At 39.8% G+C, this 20,931-nt stretch overlaps 1 protein-coding gene and 1 long non-coding RNA gene across 3 annotated transcripts in view; both read left to right on the top strand.

Moving 5' to 3' along the window:
* The first annotated feature begins 5,568 nt into the window (after positions 1 to 5,568).
* On the top strand, positions 5,569 to 18,634 carry tmem154 (transmembrane protein 154). Of its 2 annotated transcripts, none has more exons than XM_048263004.1 (9): positions 5,569 to 5,750; positions 6,649 to 6,693; positions 7,005 to 7,052; positions 7,292 to 7,339; positions 10,125 to 10,298; positions 13,130 to 13,184; positions 15,604 to 15,680; positions 16,113 to 16,159; positions 17,713 to 18,634. In XM_048263004.1, the coding sequence occupies exons 1-8, from the start codon at positions 5,693 to 5,695 to the stop codon at positions 16,145 to 16,147; spliced, it is 540 nt and encodes a 179-aa protein (XP_048118961.1). In that variant the 5' UTR covers positions 5,569 to 5,692; the 3' UTR covers positions 16,148 to 16,159; positions 17,713 to 18,634. The 2 variants fall into 2 exon arrangements, with proteins under 2 accessions (XP_048118961.1, XP_048118952.1); XM_048262995.1 differs by having other exon boundaries at positions 5,570 to 5,750; positions 17,710 to 18,634.
* A 1,633-nt stretch (positions 18,635 to 20,267) lies between these two features.
* The window catches only part of LOC125294044, a 57,813-nt gene continuing 57,149 nt past the window's right edge, over positions 20,268 to 20,931 (top strand). The window contains exon 1 of the long non-coding RNA XR_007193473.1: positions 20,268 to 20,763. This is a non-coding gene — a long non-coding RNA (uncharacterized LOC125294044). The remainder of the gene's footprint in view (positions 20,764 to 20,931) is intronic.

Raw genomic sequence — 20,931 nt, 5'->3', positions numbered from 1 at the left:
TTTCATTTACAATGTTCCACTGAGTCTTCCACTCAGTCCTGCAAATGTGAACTCCTGTAGTGCCTATAAAAAGCATTCATCCCCCTTAGATATGTCCCCTTTTACTGCTTTTATAAATGCAATTTTGATCAATTCTATTTGGCCTTTTTTACAATAATTTGGTGCTAGTAGTCTCACAATTAATGAAATGGAGATGACCAGAGTGCAGTGAATGTGTAGTATAGTAATATTAAGACACCTGTGTCTGGAAGGTCCAGTCACTGGTCAATTAGTATTCCTGCCTATAATTCTACCCAGAAGACAAAAGAACACCCCAAACAACTCAGAGAAAAGGTTATTGAAGAGCAGAAGTGAGGGAATGGATACAAAAAATAATTCAAGTGACTGAACATCCCCTGGAGGTCAGTGAAAACCGGAATAAGGAATGTAAGGAATATGGCAAATGTGCAAATCTGCCTAGTGCAGGCCGTCACCACAAACTGAGAGACCATGGGGGAGGCCTCCAAGGCACCTTTGATAACTCTGAAGAAGTTAAAAGCTTCAGCAGCTGAGATGGGAGAAACTATGCATACAACAACTTTGTAATCAACAACAAAGTTGGTCTTGACAGCTTTGTGAATAGGTTAAGAATAAGTGTCTAGGCTGACCACTTGTGATCGGATCACCAAAGACACATTCTAAAAATGTAAAAAGATTGTTTGTGAATACAGGCCCTTGTCATTATCTGTGTTTAGTTTTGCAGAGATGAGAGTGAAGATTTTAGTATTGCCAGGCTTCCTGCCTGTGAAATGATGGAATTGATAATGTTGACTAAAAGTTTATAATTCGAACCCAATGTTTTTTCACTACAATGTTTGTACTACTCACCCTCCTAATGCTCAGCTGGGCTTGGTAGTGTCCCTCACCCATGATCAAAGTGTGATCGATGCAGTGAAAACTTTGCTTGTGACTGCTTTTTTTCAAATCTACAGGAAGTCCTTGCTATTTCCACAACATCAGTCACAAGCCTGGATCTGCATTTCAGCTCAAGTGGCTGATTATAATTGATAACAATTTCTTTGCAATGCAATGCGTTCAATCAGGCCTTTTTATCAGTCTTGAGTACCTTGAAATTAGTAGAAACCAGGGTAACACTTTACTTGACAGTATTGACAGAAGAGTGACATGACACTGTCATGAACATACTGTATGGTAAAAAGGTAAAAAAATCACCGCTCATCTGTTGAGGTGCTGGATTAACAAGTAACTCAATAAAAAGTAAAGAAAAATCTGCACACTCAGGTCTTTGCAAACAAGTTTATTTACTCTATGTGCAAGCTTTCGGTCAGATGACCTTCTTCAGGCAGAGTAAAAACAGAGGTGTACCCTAACCCTAATCCTAACTTGTTATGACAAAAACCAAATGTCACTTAATAACAGAAGCGTTGTGTCATGACTTGTTAATGACACATTCATGACAGTGTCAAGTAAAGTGTAACCGAAACCAGTTTAGTGATCTAACAGTGCCAGAGGCATTTTGCCGTGGTGAATGGACTTTGCTAAATCTTGTTGCATTTCATGTTAGCAGTAATTACTTGAAGTCCTTCGACACCCTAAGCCACCTCTTCAGGGGAATGAAGAAGCAGTCTCTCCGCTACCTGAATATCATCTTATGTCAGTTAAAGCTGCAGTTGGCAAGTCTGACAGATTGAGGGGACTTAGCCAACATTTTGAATGTTTACAACTCTCATACCCCTCCCCCACTACCACCGAGCACCCTCTCATCGAGTTTGTGCTTGTCAGTGCGCACCAGACTGCGATTGACATTCTGCTCTGATTGGACCAGAATAAACGGGAGCTGTGGATCTTTGCAAAACAAATAACAGGATAGGTGGAGGTAGAAGTGCAGGTTTTTTTCTAAAACCGGCTGATTCATGTTCGTCTGTTGGAGCATAGTGTGGGTTTCAGTGAATATGATCAAACAAATCTTGCCAACTGCAGCTTTAAGAGAAGTGACCTCATGTCTCCCTCAGACTCTACATATCCTGAGGGGTATTTCACAAAGGCAGAATTAAGACATCCAAGATACTGTAAGTGATAAAGCGAGGTTTGACATAGCGTTGTCTGGTCATCCTAGCTCAACTCGTTTCACTAATTCCAATCCAGGATGAGTAGGAGCAACTATGTCAAGCCAGGTGTAAGTAATTCAGGATGTGTGCGCGTTCTCGTTTCAGCTCCAAAGTGCCCACGGTTGGAATAAAAAAGACGCGGAAAATAGCGTCATTCACACAAAGTGAACCACTGCTTTTGATATAGACTAACAATGAAGTAAAGTTGTCCTTTTTGGAATGGGGAATCATGGCTACTTCTGTAAAACAGCAGGAGTAGGCGTGGTAGACCAACTGAATGCAAATTTACATTATACACCCACGAAGTGCTTCCTTGTCTCCGACGCATAGCGTCATTAAGAAAGCGCTTGCCACTGCAAAGATGCACATAGTATGATATACCTTAATCAAAGATAATGAATGCTTAGCAAGATGGGTCGTCCTAGTTCATGTCTATGAGGGCAAAGTGGAGTTCAGTCAGAGACGGGCTTTGGTTCAGTTCCCGCCTGCACAGGGAGGTGTCACTGACGTATGACTTACGTTTGAACGCCTCGGTTCCACGCCAGACAAGCCGGAGTACAAAATAAACTTGGTGTACACCTTCATTAATGCTGATTTTCTCCTGACTGGAGGGTCATACTATCACGACATTCTACTGAAATAGGGAGGAGGGTTTGGAGATCATGATACCTGTCCGAAATGTGCATCCATTGCTCAGAAAAATAAGGCTTTGACAAATTCTGGGAAATTCTTGGATTCTGCCATAGACCTCAATGTTAAAAAGAGAGCCCGATCACTGCATAAATGTGCGGGGGCGTGTACTGCTACCCTATTTGCATAAATTTACAGGGACAGGAAATGGCCTCTCATGAAGTATCTTCGTAATCAACCATCTTTGCCTTAATATTATAGTTGAAAATACCTTCGAGAACTTGCCCCTCCACTTCCAATCAACTACAGTAGGCTATTCATCAAACGTCTATCAAAATAAGCAAACAATAAGTACCTAGGCCTATGTTAATAATTATAAGGTTATCACAATTAAAATAATAACTATATGGTAGTAGGCAGACAATCTGTTTTGTTTTGCGAGCAAATACATTTAGCAAATAGTTTATAAATGGAATAAAGCTCCTTAAAAATGAGCACGGAGGTCTGATGTGAATGACAGCTGAACCAATAAGACAACATAATTACCATTAGAATTAACTTAGCTTGGCCGTTAGCCTGGTCGGGACCAGGCTAGGTGCAGAGAATAAATCCCCATGGTAACTTATGTGCCATCTCTTTTGTGAAACCAAGTCAAGGCTAAATTCATCCAGGATAACCTAAAAATCCCAGCTTAATCCCTTATCTAGGTTTTGTGAAATACCCCTCTGGATTGAGCTACAATAACCTGATGCGCTATTTAAAAAAAAACGTGACTTAACTTGACTTGAAATTGCTACCAACTCAAAAGTGTTAGATCCAACTTTTCTCTTTTATGATCCCCTCTGGGAATGTCTGAAGTTGGAAAAAATGAAAAGAAAATTCAACTGAGGGAACCAAAATGGTCAACTTCCTTACAAGGACAACATGGGTTGTAAACCCAATTGTTTTGTTTGTGCCAATTATGTCACCCAGACAACTTAAAAGCATTAGATTTGTCTTTTCTATTTTATTATCCCCTTACATGTCTGAAAGTTGAACACAATTTTAAAAGTAACTAACTTCAGAAGCTTGAATTGTCAGGTGTGTTAAGTGCTATAATACTAAAATCTGAAACCGATACATACAGTGCATACAGAAAGTATTCACACTTCACTTTTTCCACATTTTGTTATGTTACAGCCTTATTTTAAATGTATTTTTTCCTCAAAATTCTACACATAATACCCCATAATGACAACTTAAAAATAGTTTGTTTGAGATTTTCTGCAAATTTATTCAAAATAAAAAGAAAACAAAGAAATCCCTTGTAAGTGTTCACAGCCTTTGCGATCAAGCTCAAAATTGAGCTCAGGTGCATTCTGTTTTCACTGATCATCCTTGAGATGTTTCTACAGCTTATTTGGAGTCCATCTGTTCAGTTGATTGGACATGATTTGGTAAAGCACACACCTCTGTCTATATAAGGTCCCACAGTTAACAGTGCGTCAGACCACAAAACAAGCATGAAGTCGAAGGAATTGTCTGTAGACCTCCGAGACAGGATTGTCTCAAGGCACAGATCTGGGGAAGGGTACAGAAACCTTCCAGAATGACGACCTTCGCTTCAGCACTCCACCAATCAGGCCTGTATGGTAGAGTGGTCAGACGGAAGCCACTCCTTAGTAAAAGACACATGGCAGCCCGTCTGGAGTTTGCCAAAGGGCACCTGAAAGACTCTCAGACCATGAGAAACTAAATTTTCTCATCTGATGAGACAAAGATTGAACTGCGTGACTGCGTTATGTTTGGAGGACACCAGGCACCGCTCATGCCTGGTGTCCTCCAAATCGTCAGGATTGAGGGAAAGATGAATGCAGCAATGTACAGAGACATCCTGGAAGCTTAGGCAGCCAGTAGGTTGTAGATCAAGTGTATTAGGTGTGATAATGACATTTATCTGTGGTGATTTTAATTTTCTACATAAGTTGCTGTTAGATTCCAGCATGAACTAATCAATACAAAGGTTGCATGCTGTCTTCTCTGTAAAATATATAGTGATGTGACGTGCCATTAAAATATCTTTCGAAGTCATTACTAACTTCAGTGTCCAGAAAGTTCCGTTTAGTCAGTATATAATATTTAGTTATTGTCACATTATAAGTTTCAGAAAGGTAACATTGAATATGACTACATTTGTATTTTAAATTTTTAATCAAAAACCTTTTTAACTATATCTTACATTATTCAGTGGGGATTCAGTATGGATTAGTGTAACATATATGATCTGTGTGTCGGCACATAGTCAAAGGAATTTAAATCTAGCCATTTCTCAATCTTAAGCTACTCTTTGCTTTTTGTTTGTAAAGAAAGATACGTGATACTAGTTATCACTGCTAATAGTGCCAATTTAGATTTCTGTTAAATGTGTGCCAAATACCATCACTCATTTTCTGTATGTTTGTATTATTATTTGTGGAGGTATTCATGTGGCGCCACTGAGCAATGAAGTTTCATTTCACTCTTCAATGTGTTGAACAAATATTGTATATCCAACTTTCATGCTTTTGAATAATACTGAATAATACCTATAATAATACATTGTTCTCTTATTTATATTAGCTTACTTTCTAATATCCTACTCCAATAACCCTTCAGAGACTCTGTGAAATCTGTGAAAGACTGTGTGCATACCTTTCAAGAGGAATTTGTTGTCATAGCTAGTTGGAGAATGGTTAGACTTGTGGCTACAAGCTCTCTGCTGATTGCATCACACCTGAGACAGAGTGAGAGTGTGAGAGAGCACAGCAGGGAGGGGAGTTTGTTCATCCCCTCCCAAGAGCTCTGTAGGTGAGTCAAAGCTGAACCAGGAAGCAGGATGTCACGAGAAAGAAAGAAAGAAAGAAGCTGTGTGGCGATGGCAGTTCATGTCTACAGCAGCTGTGGGTAACTAGCAACAGCTCCAAGGCCACTGGGAAATGGCTCCAGCACAGATCTTGCTGTTCCTGGCACTGACAGCCAGCTTGACTGAGCGAGGTGGGTGCTAGCAGAGACTGACCCTTTTAAAAGCTTTCTCCACGAGCCAAAACACTCTTCCTTTTCTGTCTTCTTTCACTTCCTTTTCTTTGCTGACGATCAAACAGGTGAAGTGAAAGTCAGTTGTAGAGTCTGATGTTATTCATTTTGTTGATGGACTGTTCTTGATAAACCGTAAAAAGTGAGAGGGCCTGTTATTCGTTCTAACTCGTAGCTAACACATTTGATGACACATGGAAAGTAATTGCATGAGGAAAGGTTACACAATTATGCATCAGATGAGCTGTCTTGTAATGTTCTGTGGAAAAACTCCCTTGTCAAAAGTAGCTTCCTTAACGCTGAGACTTGACTTCCTAGGGAATATGGTTGGTATCCAAACATTGTAACAATATGTTTTTTCAGAGCACACTGCTATATCATTAGAATTCACATGGACTGTTGACTTTTGAAAGTTTGCCTGTTTGCCTGCCTGTGTTGTTACTCTTCAACGGCTCACGGCATTGCGTTGTTATACTTCCTGTGAAAACAATTCTGTTAAATAACTTTTTATTTTTAAGTCTTCCATCTCTTGTCAAAAAGAGACATTCAGACAAAAAAACATTCATGAAGTATGAGGGGGCCACATCAGAACTACAAATATAGGTAGTAAGTATTTGAAAGCACAGTGCATTTAGACGTGTTTTTTAAACGTTCCATTAGACAGTAACTCTTGGACTGATAACATCTTAACATTGTAAGATAACATCTTTCAGCAGAGCTGTCACAGGCCTAGGCACAATGGTAGAACGAGTCAGCAAACCAGCATGTATGAGCTATGCTACTTCCCCTATCTAGCTGCTTTCTCAGCTTACTCTGTGAGAAATTCTTTCAAACTGCTGATGTGCAAATTTGATTACAGTGCATTGTGAGGAGGAAGACCATGAGAATGCTGAGGATCCAACTGGTAAGGCTCTTACCTCATCTCTAAATATTTGCCACACTGGTCCTACATAAAAACTATTGAATGTTGATCAGATTTCGTCTTTGCACAATGCAATAAGATTATTTGGTTCATTTGTACACATGTCTATCTCACATGTCCCTGTCTGTCAAAATAACTGGCAAAGATATTTTGTTGAGTAGGCCTAAGCTTCTTTTGATAAATACAGCACCCTAATAAAGACATATAGACACTTCTATTACACTGTATGGGGAATGGTAAGCCGTCTAGATTTCATACCATCTTGAAACTCTTGTCATCTTGTACTCATCCAGAGGCTTCTGCAATAGAGACGTCAGCGCAAACTGAACCAAGCCCGTCAGGTAGGAAAGAAATGAGATCAGTCTGCAGATTAACATATCCAAGCACCGAGCCCAGCAGCCTACACTTAAAACAACTCTAGATGAAAATGACCATCAGATCAATAATTATCATGATCTCATGGTGCAAAATTCTTGAGGTCATTTGTCTTTGTATCTGTAAACAATCCATTGTTTTAATACAGTTGATAATGTATTTTATACAGTCCATTGTCTTAATACAGTTGATAATGCTTTTTCAGTTGAAACACTTGAAGACGACGAGACCCCAGGATCAGGATTATCACCAGGTATATCAATTGGGCAAAAAAAAGCTTTTACATAAGCTTTCATAGAAGCTATTTGACAAAAAGGCCTCAAGTTTACATTATATTTCCTTAGTCCCAGATGGCCATATGACAGTAGCTGATCATGTTTGTCCATTATTTCACACTCATCAAGCAAATCACACAAAACAATTTAATGGCCTATGTCTGTCTCAAAACTTATGAATGCTGAGTGTCATGAATATCTAAATAAACATGATAAAGAGTCAGTAAAACTAGTTGTTGTAGAATAGGCTATGCAGTTATCAATGAATGCCGTAGATATACAGACTGATTAAAACAAGACCGCTTCTCAAATCTCAATTGAGATTGAGAGCGGGTCTGGAAAGGCTTAATTGACTTACACCTTCCAGGGACGTAACAAGCAGTGAAATTAAATATAAATTGGTGCATTAAGCTCTTACTAAATCATCTCAGAAGTGCAGCAAACACATCTTTCAACAAATGTTTTAAATGCAGTTGTTTATTCGATTCCAAAGAAAATACATGTCCAATCTGACCCTGTTGCCATCAGTGTAGCCACTGCATGTGTTAAACGCATTGCTCTATCGGTCATCATATAAAGCCCACCCCATGCTGGTTAAGAGATTTTTGAAGAGAGAAGTTTTTGGTGATTTGAAAACCGGCGTCAACAGGTTCCTTTCTAGACGGACCTGCAGAGCAAATTCAAATTTGCTAACAGGTTTGTCTGGGCTCACCCAGGCTAGTAGATATAGTGTTGTGACCATTCCCTGAAAAGTGATGTAATTTCTGTGCTAAACTAGTATATATATACACTGTATTGCCAAAAGTATTGTGTCACCTGCCTTGACTCGCACTTATGTGACCTCATTCTTAATCCATAGGGTTTAAAGCAAAACCAATGAGTTTTTTGTACCTTAAAATGTTTCCAAAATTGTTTCAGTGGTTCATCAACTCATAACAGGGTGAACGGCACTTCTGCATTCGCTTCGCGACCCTCTATTGCTATAACCGCACTATGCAAGTTTGCTGGATCGGGTAGCGGATCTGTAGTTCGATGGAATGAGACATAAGAAACTACAAATTTCACTTGCTTCTGATGTCACAATACATCATACTTTCATAAAATCATACTCTACCTTGTTTGTAGACATTGTTATTTCCAAAGCTGGTGTTGGATAAACAAATAGCGTGGAGGAAAAGTGTGTTGGTGTTGCTTTAATATGATGTCAGTCCACCCTTTGCAGCTATAGCAGTTTTAACTCTTCTGGGAAGGCTTTCCACAAGGTTTAGGAGTGTGTTAATGATCATTTTTGACCATTCTTCCAGAAGTGTATTTGTGAGGTCACACACTGATGTTGGACGAGAAGGCCTGGCTCTCCACTCTAATTCATCCCAAAAGTGTTCTATAGGGTTGTGGTCAGGAGGCAGGCAGGCCAGTCAAGTTCATCCACACTAAACTCTACCATCCATGTCTTTATGGACCTTGCTTTGTGCACTGGTGCAGTCATGTTGGAACAGGAAGGGGCCATCCCCAAACTGGTCCCACAAAGTTGGGAGTATGGAATTGTCCAAGATCTCTTGGTGTGCTGGAGCATTCAGAGTTCCTTTCACTGGAATTAAGGGGCCAAGTCCAGCTCCTGAAAAACAACCCCACACCGTAATCCCCCCTTCACCAAACTTTACACTTGGCACAATGCAGGCAGACAAGTACGACAGAGTTTGGTGTGGATGAACTTGACAGCCCTGCGCAGAGTCCTAACCTCAACCGACTGACATCATATTAAACTATGGATTAAGAATGGGATGTCACATAAGTTCATACGCGAGTCAAGGCAGGTGACACAATACTTTTGGCAATATATTGTATTAAATGCTAAAAAAAATGTATTTATATTTGAAAAAAGAACTTGTGGCATGTAAGGGATTTTATTCCCCATGTCAATTTGATGTTATTGGGATGAAAAACCAGTAAAAGGTTGATGTCAAAAACTACTCCTGTAGGCTACCACATGAGACCCAGAAGTCTCCATGCTGCACAGCTGTTTGCATATTAAATGTTAGATGAATGAACGTTGACACAACTTTACCACTCTCATGTAGACTGCTCTGCGCTCACAATGTTGTGCAAGTGGCATAACATTGCTTGTTACGTTCCTAAGAATCACACCTTTGCTCAGTTAATGCACTCTTCCATGGTAGCCTTTCCTTATTCTCCAAACATACTGGAGCCTGTCCATAGGGGTACCTCACCTGACACAGCAAGACATAGACTTGTTTGGTGGTTTGCTGACACCCAAACCTATCTGACATGACTAATCCTCATAAAAGAGCCAAGAGGAGCTGTGGCTCTGGTTCTTCTCCTTAGAAGCTACCACAGATCAGCAGAATTGCAGCAGGCTCTCTGGCCCCTATTATAAATGTGCACTTCCCAGTCACAGAGATGCACTTGGAGTCACAAAGCCACAGGACAGCTAAAGCTGATTTTTTTACTCCTGTATTTTATATTTCTGTCATACCTATTGAATAGAAATCTGTTACCTGTGATCACTGAAGTGATTGAAATGTAACAGATGTCCAAGGGAGGGGGAGGCAGAAAACAGTTACTGTTCTGATTACTTTTATGTTAGACCACTTGGTGGCTACTGCTCGTGAGAAAATAAGACAATGGGAAACTAAAGACATACAGTATATATATATTTTTTTAAATATGCACTATGACTAATAGGAAAAAAATCACCAAAGATCACTGAGAAAATGGTACACTACTAACCGTTCCTACTTCTAGAATATGGGTTATCTGAAGATAGAGTGAACGAACCTCCCACAGAGATGCCATCGACTGAGGATCTGAGCCCAACCATCATCATCATCCCTTTGGTGGCAGTTCTGGTCATCATCAGCATGGTGGTGGCAGCAGTGATGATTAGTCGCCGGTTGAGAAGAAAATCTGCTGGCTCCGGTAAGACACTGATAACAAAAAATTCCAGGGTCCAACTTTGAGCGGCAGTCACAATCACTTAAAGGGATGTGTAGAATTCTGTAGGATTTCAGTTATCATGAACATACCATTAAAGGAACACGGCAACGTTTTGGGAAATAAGCTCATATTTATTATATAAAGCCCACCCCATGGATAAGTGATTGGTTCCTGTTTTTTTTTGTTGTTATTTCGGAAAACAATATTAATTGAAAGGGCCATGTTTTGCTACAAGTTGGTCGTGGCATTTTTGATCGAAACGCATGCAATGATGTGCAATAGGCTTTTAGAAAGAAAGTTCAGAAAGTTTGATCTTGTTTGGGGGGTGTGTCAAAGGGTATGCTCCTCTGTGCACAATTGCATGTGTCGAAGACGTACGTCATTAAATGCCACATGCCGCGTTGATGACTCAATTCTCGCCACGCACCGCACGTGTGGGACACAGACACAAGACTACCCGTTATGCCTCGCAATATTTGAACTCAGCCCACACTCTTACAACGAATGTGTTGTCCCTATCTGGACACAGAGATGTGTTAAAAAACAACGCAAGTTGTGTTATTTTCAACACATATTGTGTAACAATTAAAAAAGGAAACAACAAAAATTGTGTTGTCCCTATCTGGACACAGAGATGTGTTAATGTGTTAAAAAAAACAACGCAAGTTGTGTTATTTTCCTTTAATTTGATAGGACAGTGGAGAATGACTGGAAGCAAGTGGGAGAGAGAGTCAGGGTGGGATCCGGAAAGGACCACTGGGTGGGAATCGAACCCGGGCTGCCAGTGTACGGTGCAGGTGCCCCAGCCAGTTGCGCCACGGCTGGGGCCAAGTTGTGTTATTTTCAATATTGTGTAACAAATATAAAAGGAAGCAACACAAACTGTGTTGTCCCCATCTGGACATAGAGATGTGTTAAAAACAATGCAAGTTGTGTTGTTTTCAACACATTCGTTTTTAGTGCAGATGGACCTGCAGAGCAAATTCAAATGTCTTCGCAGTCTCAGATTCATCTAACTTCACCTGTGGCTAGCTTTGCTTCAGAGAACTCTGCTGGATTCACGTGTACAATAATCACAGAAAGGGTCCAGTTGTGCTCACAGGGATAAACCATGTGACATTTTTGATACTGTGTCATTAATGTCTATAGGCCACAACGTAAGATAGATATATGCACTAGGCCTACATTGCTGGAAATATTCTTGTATGGAAAATATACATAGCCTACATTGTATATTACACTTTGACTAGTACTTATCAGGGCCAGTTCTGGCCTACTACATTTAGATGGACAGGTAGAATAGAAATAGCAAAGCAGTCAAATTGGATCAAAATTGACAAACACAAACACAAAAAATCATAACTACCTAGCTTGAGTTGCTACAGCCAACAGCCAGGGATATGTATGTAGTATTTCTGATACATGTATTTAGAATAAGTATTTAAAATACAAAATAGTATATTGTCATTTGTATTTTATTTTGTTGAAATATTTGCGAAATTTTGGTAAATATTGAAAAATTTGGCTACTTTTGGTAATGTGAGGACATCATAAAAGTGCAAAACAATGAATGCAGCCTCTGACTGGTTCTGACTTGTAATTTGCCCGAGTTGTTGTGATCAGAATATTGAGATTTAGGAAGACGATTCAGTGCAAGCTTAGTAATGTGTAGGTTGCTCTCACACACACCAACCTCAAGTTTATTGAGAACTCTAATCATCAGTTTCTTGAGAACTTTAATCATCCAATTGGAATACATGGAACAATTTATGTGGTTGCCCTGCAACAACTTACAAGTTACTCATCTGGCACTGAATCATGTTCCTGAATCTCAATATTATGATCACAATAAGCATGGGCAAATTATTCATTAAATAAAAATGGGGCCCCATTTATCGCCTAAAGCAACACAACATTTTTATTTAATGAATAATTTGCTCATGCTTATTGTGATCATAATATTGAGATTCAGGAACATGACTCAGTGCCAGATGAGTAACTTGTAGGTTGCTCACACACATACATTGACGATGTCAGAGACTTGTCGATGTCAGAGACTTGTCATTGTCAGTTAATAGTGAAAGTAATTAACTGTGTATAACTGTTTTGTCGTTGACAATTACACCACGGTGAAGTTAGTTTCACTTTGCCAGTGAGTTCAAACAATAGATGAGTGCAGATGCGTGTAGCTATACTCTGCTAGGATTTAGTAAGGCATGGTTTAGTGGAAAACCTGTTCCATACAGTATTTTCATTCCATTTTCATTGGCTTGAAGGATTTTGCGCCCAAAACACACCCAAGACTGATTAAGAAACATAAGAACCGCCTTTTTGCGCCAGGCGCCCGACGTTTGATAACGTTAGATAACAAAGCCACCCCCGGTGTGGACTGGGCAAACCCCTAAGCTATTCGCCAATGACCATGCGTTTTAGATCGCTGAGATAGGGCCCTGAAGGTGTCAAGTTCCCTTTATTTGTTGTGATTAAGGGGGTAATTTAAGTAGCCTATATCTTAATTGTATTTTAAGGTGTTAATTCAGAAATTCCTTTATTAAGGGGAGACAATAATGAGAAATCGAAAAAGTAAAGGGGTAAATTCAGTAGGCTTTTCTCCTTAAGCGATCTATGCACATTTCTACTTAAACTACTCAAGGTCAATAGTAAGGTACTTTTAAGGGGTGAAATTAAGGGGGTTTGTTTCGTAGTAAACATTGTAGGCATTTGGTGCTAGAGTAGGCTATTTGTTATTCCCATGTGGACCTCTGAATGTTATCTCAGAAACAGAGTTGTAACACATTCATTTTATGTTCCAGAACCTGTGCAACAGGATGAATACTTGGATGCCTGTGAGGGTGAAAAAGTTCCAATGTAAGTATCAAACTGTAAAGGAAAGTTCAGCTAATGACCTAAAGCTTAACATTTATTAGCCAGCCTCATTTCTTATAAAGACATATTTAAAGCAACAGAATGTAGAGAGAAGGGAAAGAAAAGACTAGGCCTATGTAGTTGCCAAATTTAACACTACAGTCATTTAGAGTTCAACACTACACTCTTAAAATGTGTTGAAATTAACACAACTTGTTTAAAGAGTGTAGCTAGCGTAAACAATATCAGTCCCCGCAGACTGTTGTTATAATCAGCAATATTGCGAGAGTGAAAACGAAGGGCAACGTGTCCCTGTTAATACTGTACAGGTATATCCTTAAATAAATTTTTTAACAAAAAATCGGCATCACCATTAACCCTGGTCCCCCTTGTCTTTCAAAATGACATCCCTCCTCTCACATCTAATATCTGATATTACGAATATAATATATAATTCCTTTAAAGAGCAGAAAGACCCCTCCATCTGAAAGAAGTAATTGAACATTGGCATGACATGAGGGAGATATGTATTTCTTCACAAAAGAAATATTGAATAGTATGGATTGAAAAGAGGTCATAGACCAGACATGATAGAATAGAGATCAATAAAGAACATGGACAACAAGATCATAGATCAGGATTTGGCTCTAAAACAGATTGGGAAGAGATTCAGTTTGCATTTTCAGGAACACATTGGGTCGAATTTAGATAGATATCTGATATTAAAGATGGGTCGGCTATTCAAAATGAGTCCACTTTAGACTGCATGCATGAAGTGAGTGATTTGTATGTGTATGATATATTTCATACACAATCTGGCAACTTGGAAAATGTCAGACAAACATAAAAGTATTGGCCGAGGCCTATTCATAGTAAAGTTTAATGGTCATGCAAATTATGCAAGTTTACCTGGACTTGGAGAAATAACAAAAGGGCAGGCAGGAGTGTCAGTGCTAAATAACTTGGTACCCAGGTCGTGAATTGAGAATTGACGGAAAAGGTTATTCCTACATTGTGTTGCTTCATGCTTAGAAAGCCAGGCTCCTGTTCCCAGAGGAGAACCTTGTCTTATTAGTGACTTTAAACCTGTGGCCTTAAAATCAGTCAGATTGTATGACTCTATCACTTAGACTAGTAAATAAAAGTCTCCATAATTTTAAATGTCTTAATGTCCAGTTTACAAGCTCTCTTTGCATGTCTCTTAACCCATTTACTCTTAATATGCCTGCTAAAAACGTCTATAGAATCCTATGGCATTTTAGACTAAATAACCTTATTTCCTGAGGGTTTTCTGAAAAAATACTAAGAATTGTCAACGTCTACCAAAACCTTAACCACTGAGTTTGACAGACAAGGGGACTATGGGGATTGTTGTCTGCAATCCACAAGCACTAAAAAGTCATTTTCTGCCTTTTCTCGGTCAAATTAGAAATGTATGCTACTATTCTACTACATATATGACCCACTTTCAATACATATTCATGTCTCCACTGGTGGAATGTCCCTAATATTTAAGCCTCTGTACACCTAGAAACATGAAATAAAAAGCATGCTGCGCTATGCAGCAACCAGCGGGAGAGTCAATGCTGCGCTATGCAGCAACAGGCGGGAGATGGAATGTTGCGTCGTGCAGCATCCAGCAAAAATGGGTTAAATAGAGACTCCGTATAAAAACATAAAAATAGCTTTAGAATCACATGAACAATGAAGTACAATATATTGCTCTATTTAGCACACTGTCTTACAAAGCATGAGCAGGACTGCAGTATACCCACTTAAAATAGGCAAGAATAGGTATTACCTATTGTACCATTTGGAATTGATCACAGTATACCCACTACAGCTAACTAGACTACACCACTGTCTGGGAGTGTAGGCCTACAGCACAGGAAACCTATGGTAGAACTAGCAACTCGTGATTTTGTGATTTCACATGCCGACAGGAAGTGTTGCTTAGCTTTCTCTCGTGTACACACTCACATGTTACAAAACGTTTTAACCCCCCCCCCCCAAAAAAAAAAAGTGGATAACCTCAAGTTTTAGAGAAGTGGTAAGTCTTTCATGTTGTTTCTAATGCAATAAGTCTAAACGTGCATGTGCATCAGTAGTCAGATGCGCTCAGGGCCTATTATTTTTATTCCAATTTTTTATTCTAGATAACAGAATAAGAGCAATAGTCTGCAAGCACAAATATGTTCTTCTTTCCATACTTATCCAGAAATAGAAGTTACTAAAATGTTCATATGTGAAATCCTGGATTGACCATTTTCAGAATTGCATGATTATATTAATCCAGCTCATGCATATTAGTGAAATCAGTTGGACTAGGGTTAATCATGTACATCTCAACTCAATATTCAAAATATTCAACAATACTACAGTGAACTAACGTTTGTTAAAAGGCCAATTTGTTTCTACCCAGGCCCATGTTTGAAGATGATGTTCCTTCTGTGCTGGAGCTGGAGATGGAAGACTTGGAGAAATGGATGGTGAAAGATGGTATGTTTATGTTATTTACAATGACTATGTCCAAACTGCCCTTTAAATGATGGTTGCCTGGATGATGAGCACATAGAAAGGTCTTTTAAATTCCTCTCCAGCCCCTCTCATTTCCAAAGATTTCAACCAGAATGTAGAGGAATTCAAACTTATTACATAATACTATGAAAACATCTTCCAAAATTATGAAGCTTGTTTCGGGATTTGTGGAAAGGACTGAGACGGTCTGGACATCTGTTTCAGATGCAGAACAGACAAGTTTGCAAATAACCCATAGATGGCACCATTGTGCTTTATACTAATAGTGCCTGTTTTACACTGGGAAAATGGGCACGGTGCATCCGTTACTTTGTACAACTAAGTACATGCGTACATTTCTTTTCTGTTTATCTACATATTTCTTTGTTTATCTACATATATTTGTTTCATCAGGTGGTGGCAGCAATTTGAACTCAGGTCCAGTATAGCTGGCGAGAATGGTGAGAATTTGTGTAATAAGCACATCTTAGACAACTGCATGTTTTATCCTTTTCTAATCAGTTAGCCATTGTTGACATTATTGAATTTATTTAATGATTTACCCAAATTACAAAATCTAAAATATATTTCACTTAGAGACTCTGCAAAGGCCTTTGTGTTTATAAACTTCCACTTTCCTCTAAACATGTCAGTAATACAGAGTGTGGCATCACAATTAAGGTTAATGAATGGTTTTGGCCTTTAAGAAACATTATAATATATGTGACTTGACTGTCACATGCCAAATATAAATTTTCACATTTTATGACCTAATTTGTGCTCTCTGATGCGGAAATTGATCAAATGTCCATTTAACAAAAACATGCTGCATGTTTTGGACATCTTGGCCTAGGCTTTCCATAAATGTTTAGGGGTTTGGACAACAGCAACAGGAAAACAGAGAGTGTGGTATATCACCATTTGAAATGTTCACATATCAGTTTTTGCTCTTATTCACCCTTCTGTTTTCTCACAACTTCTTCACAAAGAACACCGAATAGCGGCTAGTGACTTGCTCCTTCCAACGTTGAATGCGTAGCAGAAGGCCCAACATCTGTTAGCTATTATGTGAGGCATGCGTGGCAGAGTTGCCCAGTTCAGGCTAGAGTGGTCTGCAAACTAAGTAGAAGTTGAGGAAGAGGGTGTGCAGTGAACAGTGTAAGCGTTACACCGAGCAAGTTTCCCAACATTTTCTGCCCGTTTAGCTCCAACTCTATGGGCCACTAATCAAATTGGAGATGAAACAAACAACGTAAAAAGCAGAAATAATATTTTGTCATTTTTGTATATCAAGGTCTTTCTGCCCCCATCACACCCACACCCCACCCCCATCCCCAACACACACACAAAAAACACACACACTTACATCATCACTGTCATCACCTCACATACATACAGCACACTGCTTGCAATAGTAAGTCCCTTCACCATACTTGCAGTACACTGCCCCCTACATACATGTACACAGCACATTATTTAATCAGGAAGCTTCTCCAACACACATCCCCAACATACTTACAGCACACTGCCCCCAATACACACAGCACATTGTCTCATGAGGAAGCTTCTCCAACACACATATTGCACACTGCCCTCTTCCCACATACACAGCACACTATCCCATCTCCCCTGTCATTCCCCCAACACACACACCAAGACCCCTGGCAGTTGGGTTAGCCCCTTGAGCCGTGGATCTGCCCAAGGTTTCTTCCTTGATAAGGGAGTTTTTCCTTGCCCCTGTTGCTCTTGGGTGCTCCTTGTTGGTGCCCCCCCCCAATCCCAATCCTCCCCCAGCTTTCACCCCAATCCCAATCCTCCCCCCCCACATAAATGCACAAATAGGCTGACACCAGACATAATTTCACTGCATTTCTTACATGTGACATGCATGTGACAATTAACTTCCTTGTATCCTAGAATATTGAAAACACAGGTCCCTTTACTGTATTTCTATGTTGTATTTTGTTTTGATGATCTTGCTCATATATCTGTTTTTTTTCTCCACATGAAGTAGGGATGGAGCTTGTGACTACTGCCTTTTCCTTGTCTACCAACCTTGTTAAACAGCTCTGTGGACCAGCACAGGCAGACACTAGGACCACAGGAACCACAGTCCACAGGCACCGGACACTGCTCACATGAGGCCTTTATCACCCGTGTAAGATGGGTGGACGAGCGCATTGTGACAATAACGCTTCTTTTAGCATTGCTGTTTTGTCCTCACATTTCCTCAGAACATTTTTGTTTTGTCTTTGTGGCATACTATTTCATTCCAATTCAATTGGTTGTGCTTACCTGCGCACAACCATTGATAATGGTAATAATTATATAGAGAAAAGTTTCATAGACCAGGAGTGGGCCCAAGGACCAGAAGTGGGCCTTACTGAAGCAAATATAGCAGTGATTGAAACAAACATCAGTCTGTTACCGTGTTCCACTCGTGCACATATGTACACCTAACCACTACATCACTGCCGCAAACCAGTTTGGAATGTGTATGTCTTTGTTGTTCCAAGTATGTGGATAGATGTGATTACAAAGAATACTAATGTGAAGTCTAGTCTGCAGATTGTTGGCTAAGAAGCAGTGAATGCATCACAACCAAGCAGCCTTTGTGGTCAACATATGTCCCAAGCAAATGGGACACCTCTGCAGTTTTTACCATTTCAATGTGTTGAGTTCTATTTGTTAGCATCACCTGTTTCCAAACTGCAACAATGTATTAACTATTATTTAAATAGATGAAAAGACGTGGCTGATGGAGTACAAACATGAACATATTATATGGCTTTGCCGTAGCCAATTGATGTAAATACTGAGAAAATATAAACTATTCTATAGGGTGTTTTTTTTTTCTTGTTTTGGTTGTACTTTGATACATGTCACATCACAGAGGCTTGCTTTTGAAATTGAAATAAAATAAAAATAGTATTGTATTTAAGCCTTTTTTCTCTGAATATGATATACTTTCAGAGAAAGTATGAACATACATTGACCTAAAGGACACAGAGCCACTGTCTAGTCTCAGAAGCTCAGAATTTGGGAGAATTCCTTCAAGCTTGATGAAGCCTGCCATTTCACCCAACTGGTCATGTGAATTCCTTGTATTACCATTGTTGTTTGAAGTTGCTGTGATAGAAACTGGTCTGCTAATATAGTGTGACCTGCACAAAGACTCTCTGTCAAGTCACAGATAAACTCAATATTACCGTTGGCCATTGCGGGGAACTAATGTAACACTTCAACCCATGCGGCCGTACATATATTTGATATTGTTTTCTCTGATTTATGAGGATGACATAATCATAACGTACAATTAAGAAATGTGCTACAAGACATCCAAATATTAATCACCAGTATTTTGTCAAACCATGCATCTACAACTCACCTCGTGGTCACTCCACTTAAACAGATCACCAGGCTTGCTGTGGCCAATCCCATAACTTCCAAGCTTGTAGGCTAGAGATGCTACACTAATACAGCAAAAAAAGGGGGAAAGGCAAAAACAATGTAAATTCACGCCTGTGGAGCAGAGTATGCATTTATTATTTTTAGCAAACACTTCATGTCTGCCCAAGGACATTCTTTGCATATGAGCACACTCTGCAAGGTGTCTGTTATGAACACATCAGTTGTGTTGATAATCCCGTCTCAGGGGCTGCACAGCGCCTTTGGTAGGGTAATCATGGCCTCAGCATCATGCACTGAGACAACAGTGGCTATGTAACTGTGTATGATTTGCTTCCTTCATGCTTTCCATTGTCAGCATATTTTGTCAGAATACCATCAATAGCTCAAGGTAATGGTAACAAGCAAGAATTTGGTTTGGGCATCTAAACCAGGAAAGAGAACGTCAGGCTATTCAGCTTCTATGTGACTGTTGTCTTGGGTCAGACAGATATGCTTCAAAATACATTCTTCACTCCTCGTTTAAGCTTAATTTAAGACTTCCTTAGCATATAAGATCTCCTGAATACCTATGGCTACATTGTTGACAGCATAAAACAGCTGAAAATATGCACAACATTTTAAAATGAAGAATTAGCTATTAAACCAAGCTTGAAATGCTAACAGATCATATGCAAAATGATGGTCATTGAGAAGTTCTGAAAAGCTCTCACTTTCAGTCAGTCATGTTTGGCTTAGTTTTGCCTTCATGTAGGCCTATAGGCTACTGCCATTTTCATTCTTATCACTTTGTTCTCAGTGATAAGATTAAACTAGTCTCTGCATCTGCAATAGCCTACAGATAGGCCTAGGCTCTGTCTTAACAATCTTTGCCTAGACAACATGCAGTAGCCAAAAGGGAAGTAGCATGATCAATATGATCCAATATCAAGTTCACCTCTGGATCAAGACAGCTGAGACAGCTGGTCTCTGATTGAAATTCATCATAGGCCCATGACTGGAATCGTTATGAATATGATCTCATTTAGTCTAGTAGGCCAAGCTTGCTACACTATGTCTGGTTGTCCATTAAAACAATCCCCGACCTTGTTCCACTCAAACCAAGCTAATATGTTGTCACAGTGTGGCGACGACAGGGATGAAAGGGGAAGCACTTACACATCATCATCTTCCTGCGACACTGAGTCCTCTATGTGTGGAGAACCCTGTGGAACAGTAGAAGGGCTATCTGTGGCAAAGGAACGAGCGTCGCGGATTGAGACAGAGCCGAGGTTATGCTATCAACTGTATCTGTTGTGAGGGAAGATCGTGAGGCTTTCTCTTGTGGACGACTTCACGCAAGCAGCGTTCCTAAGCTGTTGGTGTAGTCACATACACCACGGGACCCAGTAGGAAGGTAGCAAGTTAGATAATTGCAAACCATCCCTAGAGATAGCTCTTTGAAAGATTAGCTAGCCTGTTGGCTAACGTAGTAGGGTTACCCAGCTAACGTTGGGCTACTGCTGGGGAAATACGACTCTAAGAGAGAGAGAGAGCCCGGCATCCACAGCCTCGAGTTCTGCTTCATTTGGGCTTAACGACGTTCTACCTGAGAGGAGGAAATACAAACCGATGATAGAGGGACCTTGTCATTAGACGTCACATTACAATTTCTGAGGTAAACATCTGTAATGTTTTGTGATTTGGTATTATGTTGGTATTGTTGTAAAAGCTAACTAGATGGCTAATAAGGTTTTTATGTCTCGGGGTCTGAAGCTGCTCTTGAATGTGGAGCAATGCTTAGGGTGGCGAATGAGTGCAAGCTAGCTGCTAGCTAGCTAGCTAG

This window comes from Alosa alosa, chromosome 1, assembly GCF_017589495.1.
Source record: "Alosa alosa isolate M-15738 ecotype Scorff River chromosome 1, AALO_Geno_1.1, whole genome shotgun sequence".
NCBI classification, from domain to species: Eukaryota; Metazoa; Chordata; class Actinopteri; order Clupeiformes; family Clupeidae; genus Alosa; species Alosa alosa.
Note: the sequence above shows the minus strand (reverse complement) of the source record. Positions and strands in the feature narration are given on the sequence as shown.

Bases quoted from the DNA above. Each gene is read 5' to 3' on its own strand.
- tmem154 (XM_048263004.1), top strand. From the start codon at position 5,693: ATGGCTCCAGCACAGATCTTGCTGTTCCTGGCACTGACAGCCAGCTTG. The intron at 5,751-6,648 runs GTGGGTGCTAGC...ATTTGATTACAG, and splicing joins AGCCAGCTTGACTGAGCGAG to TGCATTGTGAGGAGGAAGAC. The intron at 15,681-16,112 runs GTATGTTTATGT...TTGTTTCATCAG, and splicing joins GAAATGGATGGTGAAAGATG to GTGGTGGCAGCAATTTGAAC.